The sequence below is a fragment of the Diadema antillarum genome, unplaced genomic scaffold, assembly GCF_040938485.1.
Source record: "Diadema antillarum isolate AM-2024a unplaced genomic scaffold, OU_Dant_1.0 seq00000111_RagTag, whole genome shotgun sequence".
Taxonomy (NCBI): Eukaryota; Metazoa; Echinodermata; class Echinoidea; order Diadematoida; family Diadematidae; genus Diadema; species Diadema antillarum.
The window spans coordinates 44,381-64,907 of NW_027271195.1; the positions used below are offsets into that span (position 1 = coordinate 44,381).

General features: G+C 38.1%; 1 protein-coding gene across 1 annotated transcript in view; it reads left to right on the forward strand.

The window, feature by feature from the left end:
* LOC139727015 (uncharacterized) overlaps window positions 1-20,527 on the forward strand; it is a 51,394-nt gene that overhangs the window by 25,525 nt on the left and 5,342 nt on the right. Inside the window, exons 17-29 of the mRNA XM_071637996.1 lie at window positions 370-535; window positions 999-1,207; window positions 2,192-2,352; window positions 3,905-4,027; window positions 9,995-10,046; window positions 11,043-11,298; window positions 11,994-12,146; window positions 13,683-13,910; window positions 15,256-15,387; window positions 16,676-16,891; window positions 17,867-17,998; window positions 18,724-18,788; window positions 19,997-20,090. Of these exons, the coding sequence (XP_071494097.1) occupies window positions 370-535; window positions 999-1,207; window positions 2,192-2,352; window positions 3,905-4,027; window positions 9,995-10,046; window positions 11,043-11,298; window positions 11,994-12,146; window positions 13,683-13,910; window positions 15,256-15,387; window positions 16,676-16,891; window positions 17,867-17,998; window positions 18,724-18,788; window positions 19,997-20,090 (1,987 nt within the window). The remainder of the gene's footprint in view (window positions 1-369; window positions 536-998; window positions 1,208-2,191; window positions 2,353-3,904; window positions 4,028-9,994; window positions 10,047-11,042; window positions 11,299-11,993; window positions 12,147-13,682; window positions 13,911-15,255; window positions 15,388-16,675; window positions 16,892-17,866; window positions 17,999-18,723; window positions 18,789-19,996; window positions 20,091-20,527) is intronic.

Below are 20,527 nucleotides of genomic sequence, written 5' to 3' on the forward strand. Positions count from 1 at the left end.
TGTGAATTATAGCTGCTTGGTGCGTGGGTGTATGTGCATGTGCATTCATGAGGTAGGTTTTCAGTCAGATTACATTATATTTTGGTAATTACATGTGTAGCTGCAGGGTGCAAAAGTGTTCTCTATGATACCGATATTCTCCAGGAGGATGCGGTTCAATGCAGGCCATGGCCGTAACCTTTATGAAATGAGCCATGTGTTCTGTTGAAGTTTTACTGGTTAATAGTAATCACTATTTCTGTGTAAAGTGGACAGTGTCATAATTCCTTAATTTTTCTTGCATGCTACAGATTTTTTTTTTTAAATGGAATTATGGTGATCCACTATGATTCTAAAGTTTCTCCACACATGCCTCTTTCTTCTCCTCAGAGACAAGATAGCAGAGCTGAAGGAGGAGCTGGCTCGCGAGAGGACTCCAGGAGGATACCGGTCTGCCAGGGCCACGCCCGTAGCCTTTGAGAGCAGGGTGGACCATGAGGAGCACATCAAGAACCTTAAGGAGATGAACAAACTCCTCCAGGAAAAGATCTCCAAGGTGAGGCAGGTTTCCTCATCAGCATGCTTGACGTGGGCATCAAATCATCTGTGTGAAAAGTTGAATTATAAATTTGCTGAAGTTGGCTCATTATGTGGATAACTGTTTATGTATATTGACTGGGTAGAAGGTGTCACCTGTGTAAGATGTTTGTGTCATTGCGACATATACCTTGCAGACGTTGTTAATGTTGTTATTAGTACCAGAATTGAGTTCTGATTTAAGACTTAATGTGTTGAAGAGGTGAGAACCCTGGATGGCATTTTTGCTTGGATAATCACGTGCGTTTGATTTGCACCAAATCTCGATGTCAGTTCAAAAGTTCACAACAGAATTTTGAAATTACATGTTATATTAGAGTGAGAAAGAGCAGATGTGTGCATGGCATACAATGAATATTTTAGATTCACTATAATCACCTTGTGCTATGTACTTCGTCTTCCTATTTCTTGTCCATTCCTAGCTTGAGGAGAACTCAGCTCAACTCACTATGCGTGCTAGGATGGCCGACGATGCAGAGGTCAGAGGTCGTGAACTGGAGGAACAGGTCAGATCCATAGGTGACCTCAATAACATGCTCAGTGAGAAGGTCAGCCGGCTTGATAGGGAAAACGCAGAGCTTCGCATCAGAACGCCCAAAGAGGAATGGGTGCCAAAGTTCAACTACGACACGTGAGTATCTTTGTGGATATCAAATCTACTTAGCACTCACAGACGTATTTGAGGGGATATTTGTATTTATGCATGTGTGTGTAGGCCTATGTGCAAAGATGTTGAGTTACAACATGTTAGCAATTCAGTGAGACAATACTTTATGAAGTTCAGCATGTTTGATCAAAATACAGTTGCAGTTACTGTTACACGCCGAATGTTTCGCGAATTTCACGAATCAGGTGCTATTCGCAAAAATATTGACTCTGACCCCGATGTGAATGTTACATACGCGTGTACATTTCTCTGTTCAGTACAGGACTCCACGCTCGCAAATTTAACCACTCGCGAAATCGTCGGGAATTCCCGATTCGCGAAAATTTAGACTCGCAAAATATATGGCGTATACAGTATTATCTGAGTAATTATTCACTATCAGCCAGGTATGAATTTTGCATGTTTTTAGCATAACATAATAAAAGAAATGGATTATTATGACTTATGAGAGGCAAAAATGTTCACAAGCTTTTATTTTCACAGTGTAGTTTCATATCATGCAAAATGAAAAAAAGAAAATCTACTCTCATGATATAAGAATGTATACAGTAGAATGCATCTAATTGCATAGAATGTCACCCCCAAGAAAAAGAACATGTCCACACATACATTGATGTATTCCATGGATGATTATTAAATGCTTGTGTTTACCATGTGAACTGTAAGTTTGTGTCATATTGATTCTTTATGATAGTGTGTACAATTAGAGCTTCATTTATAAAAAATAGGAAAAAATATGTTTGAGAGCTTGCAATTTGTTCACCTTTCTCTGTCCTCGAGTTGTGGTCTCAAATGAGTTGACCCAGTTTCTTTCTGCCCTTCCTAACCCCCTCCTCCCTCCCACCCCATCTCGCTCTCATCCTGGTGTGTATATCACCAGCACAAATAATGATATGAGTGTCTCTCTGTTCACCCCGTACCCTTTTCATCATTGTGTGTGTACCACAGCATAGAGAAGGACAAGATCAAGCTGGAGGCGGACTATGAGATTTTGAAGGCTGAGTACACAGAGCTGGAGAACAGACATCAGAAGTTTCTGCAAGACCACCTGGCGAGGACCGTGGATGCGTCGGGTCTCAAGCTGTCACTTAGCAACCTGGACAGACGAGGTGAGCTAGCAGATACTGTAAAAGTGGATATTTTCGTGTGACTAATTTATCGTGCTTGGCCGGGTAAGAAGATTTTCACATGTTTTTAATTCCGCGTAATCAAGCCATCAACTACTGAATATACAGATGGCACACAAAAATATTTGCGTGCTTTTATTTTCGTGCTAGCTTCTGGTTGCACGAAATGTGCGAAACTTTCCAACACCATGAAAATTTCCACTTTTACAGTACTCCTCGGGATGAAATCAATGTATGGAGGGGGACAAGTTATCTGCTTTATTGCTCTGTTTTAATGGTCAGATTCTGATGAAGAAGATACAATGCAGGTATAGTCAGCATGCTCTGATCCATGACTGTGAGCATTGAATAGAAAGTGAAGAAAGTAGGCAGCAATTTGAGTAAAGGAAAAGAACAAAGCTGGTAAACATGAGCAGAGATTAATCTATATATTAACAAATGATTTATTGTTGTAGGACAGAGCTGACAGACATGGTCTGTGTTGGAATACTTTGCCAAGAATAGACTCTGATTGTGTAGATGACACACATTATGACCAATGCAGCTATGAAATACTGTAAATGTCATAATTCGTGTGTGATTAAATTTTCATGCTGAGCGGCTCAAAACATATTCAAGGGTTCTAAAATTTTGCGCTGCGCAATTGCTTGATCGTATATTTTCCACCAATTCACATACAAAAAAGGACAGAATTCAATTTGACATTTCCAAACATGAAAATCAACGTAGCTGTGCAACATGTATACTGATATGTGTGCATCATGCCTCACTCTAAACAATTACGCATTACACAAGTACCCACAAACAATCTATTTGAATGTACAGCAATGGAGCATGCTCAGAAAGCTACTAGCATACACACATGTGCCCAGATGAATACTAGGACACATACAAACACAAACACACTTGAAGGGAACCCAAACCCAAAGAGCAATCATGTGGATTGAGTGAAAGCAGTAACTTAAGTAGAACACATCAGTGAAAATGTGAGGAAAATCGGACAATTGATGCAAAAGTTATGAAATTTTAAAGTTTTGGTGTTGGAATCGCTGGATGAGGAGACTACAGTACTAGAGCTTATGACGTATGTGTGGACAACAAGATAAAGAAAGTATAAGAAAATTCCACAAAAATTCACTTTTCTAGCATATTGAAAGAGCACTTGACTAACCGCTTTCAGAAAACAGGGAACCATTGCTACCCTTAACATATGTCAGTATCAAGGTGATGGAATGTGTAATTTTCATGAAAATTGAATTTTTGTGGAATTCCCTTTATATTTTCTTTATCTTGTTGTCCACACATAGCATCATAACCTCTAGTAGTCTCCTCATCCAGCAGTTCCAGCACCAAAACTTTAAAAATTCATAACTTTTGCATCGATTGTCTGATTTTCCTCAAACTTTCACTGATGTGTTCTACTAATGTTGCTGCTTTCACTCAATCCACATTTCTGTTTGGGTTTGGGTTTCTTGTAAATGACCTTGTGATGTCAGACATGTGACTCTGCCTCTTTTCTGTCTCTTCCTCACAGAGGAGATCAATGAGCTGAGAAAGCTGCGTCAGGACAACGACTCTCTGGAGAGACAGGTGGATGTCCTCAAGGGTCAGAGTGTGCTGGCGGAGAACGGCAAGAAGAGAGCCGAGGACCGCTTGCGTAAGACCCTCCGATTTCACTTCTCCTCCTAAACTTGGTGGTTTGCGGTGATGGGTGGCTGGTTAATCGGTGGTTGGTTCCTATTAACCCCATTTACATATCATCGCTAGGGCGACAAGACCTCGTGTCTACAAAATGTCAAATGTTCAGAAAAGCAAAAAAAATGTGGCAGCTGAAGCACTATGATATCAAATGGGGTAGCCTCTCTTTTGACATGCTATGGTGGCTTCATTTTTGGGGTAAGACAGCTAGGATTTGGACAGGATATCACCTAACTGATTATTTGACCATTAATCCAAAAAAGTCATTTTCACCAAAATTTGAGATAGAAGGTCTTGTCACCCCGGCGACGATATATGAAAAGCATATTGTTCACATGCACCTCCATCAAGTGGTTAAAGAGTGTAGTTCTCCTGCACTATCAACACAACTTTCCACAATATGTAACATGTACAAGTAGACCGTTTTTAAAAAATCATGTAATAGACAACATATCTCATATATTTGATATCAACTGTGTTTTATTTGTCAAGAAAGCATTAGTTATCTTAATAGAAGTCCTAATTTTCTCTGTCTTACTGTAAATACTTGTGCTACTTAACATCAGAATGTGTTCGATTGCTAAAGTTTGTTTTTCACTGTAACCATGGATGTCAAGTTTTGAGTGACACATGCCTAGATTTTAGGAGCTATCCCCATTTCACTGTTGAATATCTTATGAATTTCAAAGTTTCTGCATCTTTGTCAGTTTTGATTAGTTCTCAAAAGTATTATTTGAAAGGATATATAAAAACCCCAATCAATGGACACTTAAAATTCCATTGATACACAGCAAAATAGATAATCAGAATAGAAGTGATAGGCTCTTTGAGAAATGAATGAGTCTGTCAAAATGCCAGGAGAAATATCCTACAATTTGTAGAAAAGAAAAGAGGCAATTGCCCAAAGTAAAATGACGAAAGAACGCCATAATGGAGAAGAAAAAAAGATGCCCAGTCTTTTTGTTGCATGATGTTTAACATGGCTTTATTGTTGTTTTGCTGTTGTGATTATGCTAACTACTACTCTATAAATGTAAAAGAAATTGGATCAGAGTTTGTTTTGTTGTTGTTGTTGTTGTTGTTGCTGGTGTTGTTTTTGGCCATAATCCATATAGTACTATGAGTTCTGAACAATTAATTCATAGACGGTGCCATCCCATTTTGCATCTTAATTTGTGATATTTACAGTAAAGAGGAGGCACATTCAGATTGCTTTTGCAGTAACAAAATCCACTGCTAGATGTCGCATATTTCAAAAATGGATTGGTACCTCAATTAGCTTCCCACAAGCATGAGCCTTGCATGCACTTTGTAAATATTTTTATCATAAATGTTCATAATTCTGCATCATTATATGCATGATTAGCTGTGAATCATAAGTGTAGTTATCTATCACCTTGAATTAAAATGTCACAGAGTGTTTTACATGTACCTATAAAAAAACTAATGTTCTCTTGTAGGAAGACAGCAACAATATCTGCATGCATTTAACTGATAACATATACCTTCTTACAGAAATGTACTTTGTTAAATATAATCATAGTGATATCAAATCTTATCACAAAGACAGACGTAACACTGAATGTGATTCATATCTGAAAAGGAAAAAAGAAAAAGATTCCAAGTGAAATTGCTCTTGAGGAAGATCCACTGAAGTGCATCAAATGCTTATGATTTGTATAATCTTCAAGGTACATGGTTGATGCTTAATATTTGCTTTGTTGTTGGTGTTGTAGTGCTAACAGTTTGTTTTCCTTAACATGGTATTTTGATATTTTGTGTGTGGTGATTGTTATGCTTTTACATGTTTCAAAGAATTTAAAAGTAGGCCAGAATTGCCATAAATTTGATTAGGTTTTATTGCTAACGTAGGTAAGTAAGAATTTTCTGAAGCAGTATCTACTTCGAAGCTACAACCTTGTAGGTGTTATGTTGCAAAGGACAGTTAAATGAGCGTTCAGATGAATGCAGTAAAAATGTTGTAGCTCTATAGAAAGTTACATTCAGGGTAATGTGTGTTTTGCATTTTCATGGGTAGTATGGCCAACATATTGTTGTTCTGATAAAGTAATTTTAAGGCTGCATCACACTAGAGCATATCAAGCTAAAGAATGCCCAATGAATTCAAAAATTTGGAGATATGTTTGCATCCATTGTTGATACTAGAATAGTGTGTGACATGTTTGACATTCTTTTTATTTGGCGCTGGAGCCAATTTTTCATTTTGGACAATCAAAGTAAACTATCGGCTCCAGCCTATCTCTGTGGATCTCTAGGAATAGCTAATTAATACAAAGAACATCAAACATGTTACGAACTATTCTAGTTGTAGCAACAGAGGTGAATGTACATTATATCTTCAAATTTTTGAATTCATTTGGCATTTGTTGGCTGGACGTGCTCTAGGGTGATGTGGCCTTTAAGAAACACAAATATCTGTTTAACAGTTTCTGTATCTGATATGGAATTCAAAAGATACCTTAGTTTTGCTTGTTTGTAAGAATTACTTTCACTTTCATGTTTTGCACTATTTATGTCATGATCCCAGTACTTCATGCATAGATGTTCATTATTCATATGACAATCATGTTAATTTGAATTACATGTATCCAATGAATATTTTAGATATTTTCGTATGTTCAAGCACATGATATACACTGATTTATCTACCGTATATGCACCCAAATAACAGGGATCATCACCTTCATTAAATAAGTGCACAATTTCCATCCGTATTTATGTATAGACACATAAATGTACATGATATATTTTCCATATCTGCCTCATTATGGAAACAGACCACATACAAGTATACCCACCAAGTAAGTGCCTGTGTACACTCATTCTAGCCATCACTAGTTGCACCAACTCAAATGCTGCATTGCTGTACACTAACGCTGCCAGTTTAGCAGTAAAAGGGCATGGTGATAGAATGTCATATGCCATGTGATTGTGTGTACATATTTTTGATGGAATTGTGTGTATGCATTACTTGTCACACTCTGCAATATACTTGTGTGCCACATTGCCAAGCTGAGTTTTTAGTGCGTGTAGTGCATGGCACACATTTAGCAAACCTGTCCAGCTGAAATGCAGATTTTCGTTGTACCCTTCTTGTAGGAAATAAAAACCACATTTTACAGACCACATTGATGCAGTAGCACTGCATTATGCACAGTGAGGTTAACTTTAACTAACATCCAGGTAACAGGTGGATTAAGGAAAGCAAGGGGAAAGTGGGATTTTCCTACATACAGTGTAGCATTGCTTCTAACTTGCCCACCCCACTGCCCCATGGGATATGATATAGCCTTTGGAACCATTTTTGACAATATCTTATAACTTCTTTCATCTTGATGATAAATGACACTTGTCAAAAGGATTTCATGCTTAATGTATGAAAGCTGACTGCTTTTCATATGGTAAGACTTAGGGACCTTTGTGGACATAGTGACTGAGTTCTGAAATTGGTTTCCCATCATGCATTCATGATGTATGACAGTACTTCAAAGTGTACAGTGTGTACATAGTGCAATTCTGAATAAGCTGTGCATTGATAACATAATTAAGTACGTTGTTACAAATTTTTTTGACTCTCTGCACATTGTGTGAATGTAGACACTATAGTTCGTGTGCATATTTGCCCCCAGTTGTGACATTTCATGAATATTCAAAGTGGCAACCTGATTTGTGCTAAAATGTCTGTCCGCAGGGCATATGAGAATAATAAAGTGAATCATGATTGACATCATATACCTCTGACTTCCCTGTCTTAAATGTCATTAAAAGCAGATTAAGGTTTTACCTAGAGGCTTCTGCTCTCACACCAAGCTATGTAGTTAGTCTGAGGCAGATCTTTTTTAGCTTGAGGTCCTGGGCTGAGAATTTTGCAATTGACATCTGTGGTATGGTGTATATTTCTAGGAAAAAAAAAATCAACGAATGTGGAGGCATTCCCTCATAAATTTCTTTTGCAAGTTTGTGCTCTCCTTGTTGAATCCCTACAACTGCCATGCTATGTTTGCCCTGTTGTTTTCCTTTATTCTTCTGTTCTGGGAGTTTTCACTTTCGTGGCAGATCCTTTATTAACCTATCAAAAAAGTGACTTTCTTATATCCATGAAGTATGCCAGAGGGGTGCTTGGAATTTTGATTTTTTTTTTTCCCCAGTGCTTGTTGCAAAGGGTTTTTCTCAGTAGCTACCCACGCTCCAGCAAAATATGAAGACTCACTTTTGCCTGTGGTGAAGAAAAACAATTATGGACTGTAGTTTCTGTCTCTGTCTCTGTTTGTCTCTTTCTCTCTCCTCCACCCCTCTCTCATATGTATCTGATTTACCTATTTATCTATCCATCTATCTATCTATCTATCTATCTATCTATCTACCTATCTATCTGTCTTCCTATCTATCTTTTTATCTATCTATATGCCTATATCTATCTATCTATCTATCTATCTATCTATCCATCTATCTATCTGTCTATCTATCCATCTATCTATCCATCTATCTGTCTATCTATCTATCTTATCTACCTATCTATCTATCTTATCTTCTTATCTGTCTGTACATCTATCTATCTACCTATCTATCTGTCTGCCTATATGTCTGTTTATCTATCTATATACCTATTTATATCTATCTATCTATCAATCTATCTATCTATCTATCTATATCTCTGTCAATCCGTCTTCCCATCTGTCTGTCTACACGTGTATATACCTATTTATGTCTCTATCTATCTGTCCATCTATCTATCACTGTCTATCCATTTATCTGTCATTCTATCTCTATTTATCTTTACTTTCTTATTTATTTTTTCTTTCTGTCCACTAAATCTCTTTCTCTTATCATTTCTCATGTTTCATTATATTTCTGCTACATGGGTCTACCTTCTTTATATAGACCACTGTGCTTCAGACAAGCAGATGCACAATTTTAATGTCTTTCTAAAGCATTGCAGAAAGCTTCATCTTCAAATTTGAGCAAGAGTAGAAAAAAAATCTTACTTTTATCAGCACATATATTCCAAAATATTACATCAGTATTCTGCTTCTTCCTTTTTCAAGATTCACTCTTCTTTATGGTGTGAGGTTTGCCTTGTTTGATTGTTTTCTTTTAAGTTTTGCAATGACATTCCAAATAGTTTAGTTATTTGCGAAAAAAAAAATCTGTAATGTGTAGCATAATGCATCAGAAGTTATCCGTCACTGGAACACTGCTTTGACATGTATGTCTTGTGCAGTATAACTGCCAATGGAGTTGACAGAGTGAAATATTTGCAGTGGATACATCCTGGTCTTCAGAGGAAAATAGGCTATACTTTACATTCAAAATCAAAATACTTACCACACTGTAACTACAAAAAACTGTGTGAGGTGTAGTTGTACTAGCTCAGAGAGTAAGACATGGTGTTAACCTGTAAAATATGACATTTGGGACACTTCATATGTAAATGCGTAGTCATTACATGGCAAAGTGTCATTCAGGACTATAGTGCCATAGATTGATTGATCAATATGTGTGCATTGAAAACATCACAGATGAGACATAATTATGATCCAATATGTATGCAGATCCATTTTTATCCACGTGCAATACATCTCAGGTATCCATCAGATATATTTAAACCTCTATCACCTCTCTTACCATTGACGCATAAGAAGAAATGGATCATGTATTGAGTGTTTCAAAAGATTAATACTAAACACAAACAACTCTAAAACTCTCAATATAATACATGTATGTGCCAAATATCATCTCAGATATTTCTATGCCATCTTGGTCATATTACACACCAGGTTGTTGCCTAATTAGTGCACATGAGCAGATGTACATAGTCAACCATTCAGAACCTGTAGTTTCTGTGCAATGATTTTGACAGATTGAGGGAATATTGTTAACAAATTTCATTGTTTTCCTCACACAGGCCAAGTGGAGAGTGAGCTCAGTGAGTTACAAGGAAATCTCACCAAGGAGAGGTAAGCTACATGAGCCAGATGCAGAAGATTGTGTCTTGAGAGGGACTTATTTTCATTCATGTTGTAGAGTACAGTGCACTCCCTTTATGACAAACACATATTATAACGAAATTCCGGTAACAATGGAATAAAAATCCAGGTCACAAAATTATCAGCTCTATGTTTTTTATTGTTTATTTGTTCGATTGTAACGAAATTTTGATACAACAAAAGAAAATTGCTGGTCCCGAGGACTTGATTATAACGGGAGTCCACTGTATATGGTTTCTTGTAATTGCTGTCTAAAGTTGAGGCAAAATTTAATTGATTCTCTTGCTTTAAAATAGCGCTGGATTGAGCTAGGTGAGAACCAAGTTAGTGGCTGGAAGCAAGGCATGATTTTGTGATTTTTGGACTGGTGTAAATGAACTTGAATAAAAAATAAAATGAGAATTCAGAGTCTTGGGAATCATTTACCTCAGCTATTTTTTGTTTGTTGTGGGGGAGGGGGTATTGGGGTAATCTGTTTGTAATAAGAAGTTTGCTTTGTGAAAAAGAGTGGTGTTTAAAGGGATGGTGTAGTATAGGTTTAGATGAGGATTATTAAAAAAGCTTTTAACTTTTTGCAAGATATTTAGAAGCCACTCTATAAAATGATAAAGAGCATAGAATTTTTATGGGAAATTGAAAGTTTATTTGATGAAAATCAGTTTTGAAATGACTGAGATATCCAAAAACAAGGAAAACCAAAGAGATCCTTAATAAAAGTTGTGGCCTCTCGCATTTTATTAGAATCGCTTTTTTTTTTAATATCTCAGCCATTTCAGGGGTAATTGTCATCACATAAATTGTGAATTCCTTTTAAGAATTAAATGTTTTTTCATATTTTATAAGAGATTTCTCATTATTTCACAAATACACACACAAAAAAAGTTGGAAATGCAGCCCCATCTAAACCAAAACTGTACCATAACTTTAAGGGCATTGTGAATAAACAATGGTAATGTTCTCGTTCAGGGAAAGGAATCGCTACATCGCTGACCTTGAGATCGAGACCTTGCTGCGAGCCCAGCTGGAGGACCACAAACAAGCCATCAAGCAGCTCCAGACGGAGGTGGCCACCAAGAACGTCGCCCTGGAGACGGCCAACTTCACCCTGGACAACAAGATGGCGGAGAAGGCGCGGGAGGCCGAGCAGCTGATGCGGGAGAGGGACGAACACAGTGAGGCGCGACGGAGACTGGAGCAGGAGAAGATGGTTCTAGAAATCAAGGTGAGACCAGAGGATATAATGTGATGCATCTTAGACTTTATGTCACAATCATTTCACATTTAAAATGTAGTTGAAGTTGTTCACCTTTTGCAAGACTTCCTACATCTCCAACTGAACTTTCAGCACAAACTTTCTGAAGTTTTATCAGTGAGTCCAAAAAAAAAAGAAGTGTTCAATTTGCTCATGTCGTTTTTTGTGTCCAGTGGATGATATTCTTCAAAGTCATCCATTCATGAACATTCATTCCTCATTCCTAAGTTTTGTATCCTTTTGGAGAAGGGAAATTGGACATTTGTAGAGCACTGGAGATGGCTCTCCCACATACAAAACCTTTTAATCTCTGACTTGTGGGACAGAGTGATTTACTCATTTCAGAAGGGAAGGCATTTGCCGCTCAACTTATTCCTCTAAGACAAGAACCCAGGACTCTGTGTGTCTGATCCAGATGTGCTAATCCACTGAGCCATCTGACATTAGAAAGTCGTAGTCAAAATGAGAGCCATGTCTTGAAGGATTTGCCAAAAATAATGGCAGGCTAATTGAAACATTCAAAACACCCCAACAGATATTATTGGTAATGCCTCATTAAATCAGCTGCCTAGGAATGGGAAAGAAACCAAACATAACCTTTTGACGAACACGAGGCATTGCTCCAAGAATCAATACAGGTATCATGATCGTCTCTTTTGTGGCAGATTGAAGAGCAGCGAATGTTGCTGGAGCAACTGAGAGATGAGAAGCCACGGCTGATGCAGGAGAAGCACGGAGAAATGGCCATTCTCCAGGACGAGCTCAGCTCCACTAGGAAGAATGTCAAGAAGCTCGAAAATGATGTCAGGAATCTTGAGGTACGTCTGTGTTTGTGTCACTCAAAGCCACGCTGATTGATGTGATAGAGAGTCACTGGAAAACATGTAAAATCTTTGAGATGTGTAAATGCATCACACCCACCAAAAGGTGACTTATGTTCACGCACACATACAAAATCATTCCACCCTGATGAAGGTAATCTTGAGGGAACGCTTTTATCACTGAATGTCAGTGCAGTCTGACTAGAAATATTTGTAATGTTGAAGTATGTGCACATCAATGAAAGCCATGCAGATTGACACTGATGGGATCACATTGGAGAATGATTTCAAATGTTCTAAAATGTTCTATTCAAAATAGTGTACTTTTTATGGCATATATCTAGCAAGTCTAATTTTTTGCAAATCGGGACTTCCAACAATTTTGCGAGCGGTTAAAGTCGTGATTATGGAGTACAATTAGGAACAGAGAAATGTACATGCAAGTTTCATTTATGTCGGGATCAGTGTGAATTTTTTTTTTTGGATGTTGTTAAAGGACAAGTTCACCTTCATAAACATAAGGATTGAGAGAATGCAGCAATATTAGTAGAACACATCATTGAAAGTTTGAGGAAAATCGGACAATCCGTTCAAAAGTTATGAATTTTTGAAGTTTTTGTGCAGTAACCGCTGGATGAGAAGACTACTGCAGTGTGTGAATAACTTAGATGTCACATGCGTACAACAATATAAGGAAAATATAAAGAGAATTTCACAAAATTTCATCTTTTGAAAAAAGTACACATTCCCCTGACTCGTTACCGACAAATGTTATGGGTAATATTATTCCCCCTGCCTTCAGAAAGAGGCAAGTCAAGTGCCCTTTTATTATGCAAAAAAAGTGAAAATATGTTGAATTTTCTTTACATTTTCTTTATACTGTTGTACGCATATGACTCACAAGCTGTAGTAGTCTCCTCATCCAGCGGTTCCAACACAAAAATTTTAAAAATTCATAACTTTTGCATCGATTGTCCAATTTTCCTCAAATTTTCACTGATGTGTTCTACTAATATTGTTGCATTCTCTCAATCCTTATGTTTATGAAGGTGAACTTGTCCTTTAAATTTGTGAATAGCACCCGATTCGGGAAATTATGAAAGATAAAAACTTGGTGAAATATATGGTGTATACAGTAATTGCCTCACCCATTAGTCGTAAAATTTGACGTGAAAGGCAATTGCAGCTTTGCTTCGATATTGGTATGAAAGATTTGTATCTCTGCTACCACTCAGTGACAAGTGCACTCAAGCAAACAATAAGTGTTCATTACAAGTAATGTTATAAACACCAATGGGCTGCTTGCCAGTTTGAAGCTCTGTGGAATAACCCCCTGCAATTAGATACTGTAAGAGAGGACATTTTTGTGCAAGTGACTTTGCATGCTCGGCTGGATAAGATAAATCATATAGCAAACGTTTGCTTTTATTTTCGCGCTAGTTTCTGGTTGGGCGAAATGCACAAAACTGTCCACTTTTACAGTATTAAGCTTAACAAAATTTCATGATTCCTCCTCATGTTTTTTAATCCCAGGAGCAACTCCACGACAAGGAGCTCGAGCTGCGCAAGTTCCAGCTGCGGCAATCGTCGGAGATCGACGGGATGCAGGAGGAGGCCACGAGGCAGGTGAAGGAGATGCAGCTCCAGATCCTGAAGAAGGAGAACGAGTCCTCGGAGCTCCGGCAGGAGCTGACCCGGAAGGACGACGAGATGAGGCAGCTGGTCCAGGGCAAGACCAAGCAGGAGCTGGAGCTGGACCAGGTTTGTGGACCAAGAACTGAGCCAGAGATTGAACGATTGAGAGATTGAGGGAGAGATACACAGATTACTGAGGAGAGAGAAAGATAGTGAGATGGGTAGATGGAAGAATACTAGATAGATCTAATCTATTATCTATTATCATCTATATAGGACGTTTTAGCGGCGCATTAAAAACGCGTATTGTAGTCCGCTCAATTTTTACCGTTCAATATCAGAGCATATTGAACAAAACGCATAGGCCAACGTATTAATTCCTCATAGGCTACCGTTGTTACTTGCCGTTCAAGATCACACCATATTCAATTCTGTCTCATTAAATGCGCGAGCGCTTGCTGAATGCGCAAACGCTTGCTACTAGTGCGCATCATTTTGTTACAATTCACAAGCGCGCAAACATCTTGCCAGTTGTTTGTTTGATACGCAGTTTTAGGGGTTTCCCCTTTTCAGCGCTGGGATGTGACTGCCGAGTCAACTTCCAAGACGAGTATAGAAGCCGGCTAATTTTGTGCGTTTTATGCTTGTTCTGCTTGAATGTATAGATGATAATAATTATATTGGATGGCCTTGATTCATGGAATACCAGGGAATATTGCACTCGTTAGGGTCAATATTGCACTCATCTTCGATTCATGCAATATTGGCCCTAACTCGTGCAATATTCCCTGGTATCCCATTCATAGCCTTCCAATATAATATAAATATCTGTCTGTCTGTCTATGATTGATCTATCTATCTATCTCTCCCTCTTTCTATGTACATGTATAGATAGATAGATAGATAGATAGATAGATAGATAGAAGGATAGAAAGGTAGGTACTAGATAGGTAGGTAGGTAGGTAGATAGATAGATAGATAGATAGATAGATAGATAGGTAGATAGATAGACAAAGAGAGAGAGAGAGATAATTCCTGAGGAGAGAGGTGCACTGTGTAGCAGGAAGAGCTTGTATTAATGTGTGAGTTTGTATGCTGCCAAGATATTTTATCATCACCAATTGAAATCTCTCATTTGTGACATTGAATGAAAATTACTTTGCTTCTTATATAGCATCTTTCTGCCATATCACATTGATCTTTTGCTTTTTCATGTTTCATCATTTTCATTTCATGTAGATCCATGTTGGCTCATTCTTGACCAAACTTAGAATGATCACCAAACTTACTGAGGCTAATCCTGGTTTTTTTTTGTTGTTGAATAGAACAGGAAGAAGAAAAGAATACTTTTCATTAGGTGATTCCAGTCAAAATGAATGTATGTCATACCAGTCGAATATGTGCAGGAAAAGATGGCCAAATGTGTATTTTGGAGGATTGAGTAATGTTTTCCTTCTTTCTCTCATCTAAGATTCGAGGAGAAGCTGGGAGAACAGTTGAACACTTGACCAGCATCGTGGAGAAACAGGAAGGAGAGATAGGCAGACTGAAGGATGAAGTGGAGAGAAAGAGTGAAGAACTGAGACAGCTCAGAAACACTCAGGTGGGTACATTTTTTTCCCCTCTCCTTTGACTGTTTCTTTGGAAATGTAAACTTGATGGCCCCAAGTTTAGTAAAAGTATTCAATTGTTATTCAAAGGCATCCTCAACATGCTGCACTTCCAAATAATGACTCAAAGAGAGAATTATACTTTTGCCATATTAGTTATGATGTAAGCATTATTAAAAATGAAATAAGTTCCTTCTCTGTTGCCTCGTGGTCCCTCCATCTATTCATTGGTCTGTTCCCTCACAGTTCCCTGTAATTGTACTATTTTGAGGACACCTTGAAGTCATTCGTTATTTTGCACGCTTATATATGGCATGACTTGGACAAAGAACAAAGTTAATTCTGGCCAAATATCGATAAACCTCTATGTGACATGGCCGGCGCAGCCGTGGGGGCCGTGGGGGCTCGGGCCCCCACACTTTTTGTGCACCATACAAAGGAATACATAAGGTGTCATCACTTTGGGCCCCCACACTTTTTTTAACCCGGAAGTACATAAGTGGCACTAAAATAAAAATAGAAAAGAGATCTTGAAGTATGGCGGCGGTAAGGTTATGTTTTTTCTCTGAAGACCTTTTTTTTTTGCTTATCAGGTGAAAACACCCGGAAGTGGACGGGGAGAAGAGATGAGCTGACATGTTTTTTTGGGTTTTTTTTTGCTTGTTAGCTCACGAAACCCGGAAGTGGGCCCCCACACTTTTGAAAATGCTGCGCCGGCCCTGTGTGATAACTTGTATCGGTCCAATATTCCACCATTCATGCCCTATGCCAATCACAAGTGATGCCAATACAAAGCAACATATGGGGATGAATGAATAGCATTCTTGCATTACCAGTGATCTGTTTTGGCTCTCATAAGCAGAAGCTTTATCACGGAGGTTACTGGCGGATAGTTTTCACTGCTCCCGGGAGCTCATCCATAGAGCTCAAAGGCCCGAATTCACGAAGGTGGTACAATCTTTGTCCATAAACCATGGACAAAGACCGTAGTTTTGTATGGGGCGCCAAGTGTTGCATGGCCTATTTCGTTATGAAATCAGTAATTTCGTGGAGGAAATGATCATTTCGTAATGAAATGACAACATTTTGTTGACGAAATGGTCATGTCATCGACAAAATGACTGATTTCGTAATGAAATAGTCGATGCGACACTTGGCGCCCCATACAAAACTATGGTCAGCAAAGACGAGAAAAGCTTAAATAATAACAGCACGTCCAAGAGTAGGATCCATCACCAATAGTTTGGATCTCATTCATTGGAGATGTGTTTCTCTCTTTAGGAGACGGATGTGGAATCCCTGAAGCAGATGCTGTCGGACACGAACAGGGAATACTCACGGCTGAAGGAGGACAAGGACATGTCCGTCGGGGAACTGGAGGGCGCCCTCAACAGGCAGGAGCAGGAAATGAGACGAGAGATCGACAGGAAGGACAAATTAATCCGCTCCATGACGGCAGAGCTGGAAGACGAGAAAGTCAAGAATCCAAAACTTAAGGTTCGTTTCTCCTGATTTCAGTGACACACAGTAGCCTTCATGCAGAAAAAACAGTCTTTAATGAATGAAAAGATGTGCAAAGGGTCAAGATAAATAGTCTCCTACACCCATTCATATATGTGTTTGTTGAGTATTTGTTTTTCTTGCCTGTGTTTTGCATGATGTTGGTAGACATGATACTGTAAAAGCTTTTATCTTTGCAAAGGTTTAAATTTTACAAATTTGAAATGAAAATATTGTAAACAGACAGGAATCAGTGCATTTAAGATACCGTGTTTCAAATCGCAAAACAATATCTTGTGAAAATGTCTGTGACTTCCTCATTTGTGAAAATATTGCTATGTTAGAATAACAGCTTTTACCGCAAGCTACTTGTAGAGAGCTTAACCACACATAAACACACACAAAAAAGGCATGGTTTGTGACCAAAGTATTACAAACTGTAAGACCCCAATTTTGCTTGCTGAAAATTATTTCTACTGGTGTGAAGCAGAAAGTAGCTCACAGAAAAGGAAACTGACAGCTTCTAGCACAATGTTAGATTTTTTTTGTTTGTATCATATGGTATGCCATGAAACCAGCAAGACTGACTAGAATATGTGTAAGGCAATACAATTTATTGAACAGAATTTAGAGAAATATAAGATTTCTTGAAGCTAAAGGTGTTGATGCAAACTTAGTGTTGAAATTCAAGACATGATATTAGATACCATTTGATGAAGTGTATGGGACATCAGGAAGTATGAAAGAGAAATGCTAAATGTCATTATTGTAAAGATGACCAAATAGTTGCTCTAATGTATAAGTGTAGATATGGTATTCAATGTGCTTTGCAAACCTTGCTTTGTCTCCATTTGAGCTGTTGGGATGTAAATCGTAGAAGGTGTGCAAATGTATCAAATTTCTCTTGGCAAAGTTCGCATTCTAATCACTCCTGACCTCTAACCTTTGACCTTTGACTTTTGACATCTCCAGCAAGCCATGGACGAGGTGGAGCAGGAGCTGATGAGTGTACGAGGGGAGCTGGCCAGGGTCAATGGGACCATCAAGATAAAGGAGGCCCAGATCAGGGACCAGGACTCGTTGCTCAGGGATTCCAACGCCAAAGTATGTTGACCAGGTCTTCAATCTTTCAGCTGGAACAGGACGAGTTTTAGATAAAGTGGTGAAGAGTTGACTAAATGTAGGAGAAGTTTAAGCAGAACCATGTCAGTTGTTTTAACAATGATGTGACCATTTCAGTGTCAATAAATTTGATGCAGCAGATTGTGGGAATTCAAGAATGACTTAGGTTTTCTGTGTTTGTGATGTCTTTCAGAACTGCCTTTACATTGCTATGCATGTAATAAGTCATGAAATTCGTGTTAATTTCTTTCCAAAGTACTGTATATGCCGAATATTTCACGAGATTTTTATTTTCGCGAATTTCGCGAGTCGGGTGCTATTCGCAAAATTGAAAACACGTGAAAATATTGACTCTGATCCCAATGTGGATGTGACGTACGCATGTACATTTCTCCGTTCAGTGCAGGACTCCCTGATCGCAAATTTAACCACTCGCGAAATCGTCGGGAATTCCCGATTTGCGAAAATTTAGACTCGCGAAATATATGACGTATACAGTAAGTCTTTTAGCATGGTCTTGCTCATTGTTTCAAAGTATAAATTGATTCATTACTGCGATAAGAAATATTTTATTTTCTTCGAAAGCTTGCAGGAATGACGCTATATCAAAATCTTTTCTTTGTAGAATGATTGTCAGCACTTTCTGTGTGCATATCTAAATTGTGAATGTGGATTGTTCTGACTGCAAACTTTGATCAACTTTCCAGTATGACGAATTGATGAAAGAGAAGCTTGACCTCAAGCGGGAACTGGAGTCCAGATTTGACAACAAGTAAGTAAACAGCATGTCACTCCTCTTATGTTACAACATTTAGGTAAGTGTCTCATGGAAGCAAGAGGAAAAAGCAGAAAACAATAACAGCAACAAACCACAGACAATCATACTCTGTCATTAGTATTTATTTTATTTATTTATTCCTTTCCATTCATAGGGTGGATAGCTCTTTCAGCTCAAGGCTGATTTCCAAAGGGGTCCACATACAGTGGTATATCTACAGCAAAATTTTGATGTTGTCATTATTATTTCTTCCAGATCACACTACAGCAATCTTCACCGAACTTTTCTTATTGCAGCTGCATTTGAATTTCCCTTTGAAATTCTTGCTCACTCCTTTTTTGCCAATTTTTAATGATTAATTTGTCATTGTTTCTAGTAGTTATCTTTTGTGTTTTCTTATCAATTCCTGGAAAGTAGTTGATTTCACATTCAGTTGTCACATTACCATCTTTAAGCTATCATCACATGGCATAAATTTGGATGGATGAACCTTCATTCTAGATCTCATGTTGAGCATTCAAATCCTGCCTCCTGCCCAAGACAGTTTGACCACTGGTTTGTCAGCAAGGCAACAACATTTGTTTACATTAATCTACCAGTATTTGTTTGTCTGTTTCAGAATTGGCCAGAAGTATGTTGTCTCTCCTTTCCAAATGTGTTATGAGTATACGTCAGAGGGAAGTTAAGTTATTTGAAATATTCACTACTCACAGCAGGAGTGTAATCATTTTGGGGTTTCAGTGCATTCATTCATATTTCATCAAAATACAGGTACACATGTACTTGAATATCTGTTTAGACAGCATTTCATTGTAAGGGTGACAAGGCCTTGTATCTCAAATTATGGTGAAATCACTTATTGGATTTATTTACATATAATCAGTAAAGAGATTTCCTGTCCAAATCCTAGCTGTCTTATCCCCAAAATGAAATCACCGCAGCATGTCAAATGAATGTCAATTCCAATTGTTAATGTGTGTTGGCTGCCATGTTTTCTTGCTCTCCTGAGATATTTGGCATTTTTAAGATATGAGGTTTTGCTGCCCTAGCAGCGATTTGTTTCAGAGACCAAAATTTTAGGAGATAGCTCACCAGGTACTGTTTGAATAGCAGGTAGTGGCTGTCTAGTGACCAGGGTTATTCTGGCTTTAACACTGACCCTTTCACTGTTGCCATGTGACATGATGATGTTGTTTCTGCAGAGATGAGGAGCTACGTGATATGAAAAAGAAGCTGGACTACCACAAGAATGAGCTGACTCTCATGCAGGATATGGCCAAGGCCATGGAAGGAAAGGTATGCTGAGTCTCCGCTTTAATTTTCCATGGTTTCCTTTCACTGGCTAATTCCTTAACATTGATTTACACTCATCCAGTATTTCACGTTTCTTTATTTTCTTAGTTTGCTCAGTATGTGAAACCTAATGTGTAACTTTGACAACACCAAATGTCATATGTATAGCTCAATGCTGCTCCTGATATATATATTCAATAGATCACCCTGCTGTTAAAGATAATTCCACCCCTCCTTCCTAAGAGTATTAATGTCACTTGAGCATCATAAAACTATGTTTTGTACATAAATGCACAATACGTACACTGTATGTTGTGTAAAAGAAGCATTCTAAACAATCTTGTGCTGGCCTGCACTCCTTTGCCTGTGTAAATAAAAGCATGTGTTGTATTATTTGATATCTTGATCTCAAGGTAGGTATCTTGTAGGGGTATGGCTGT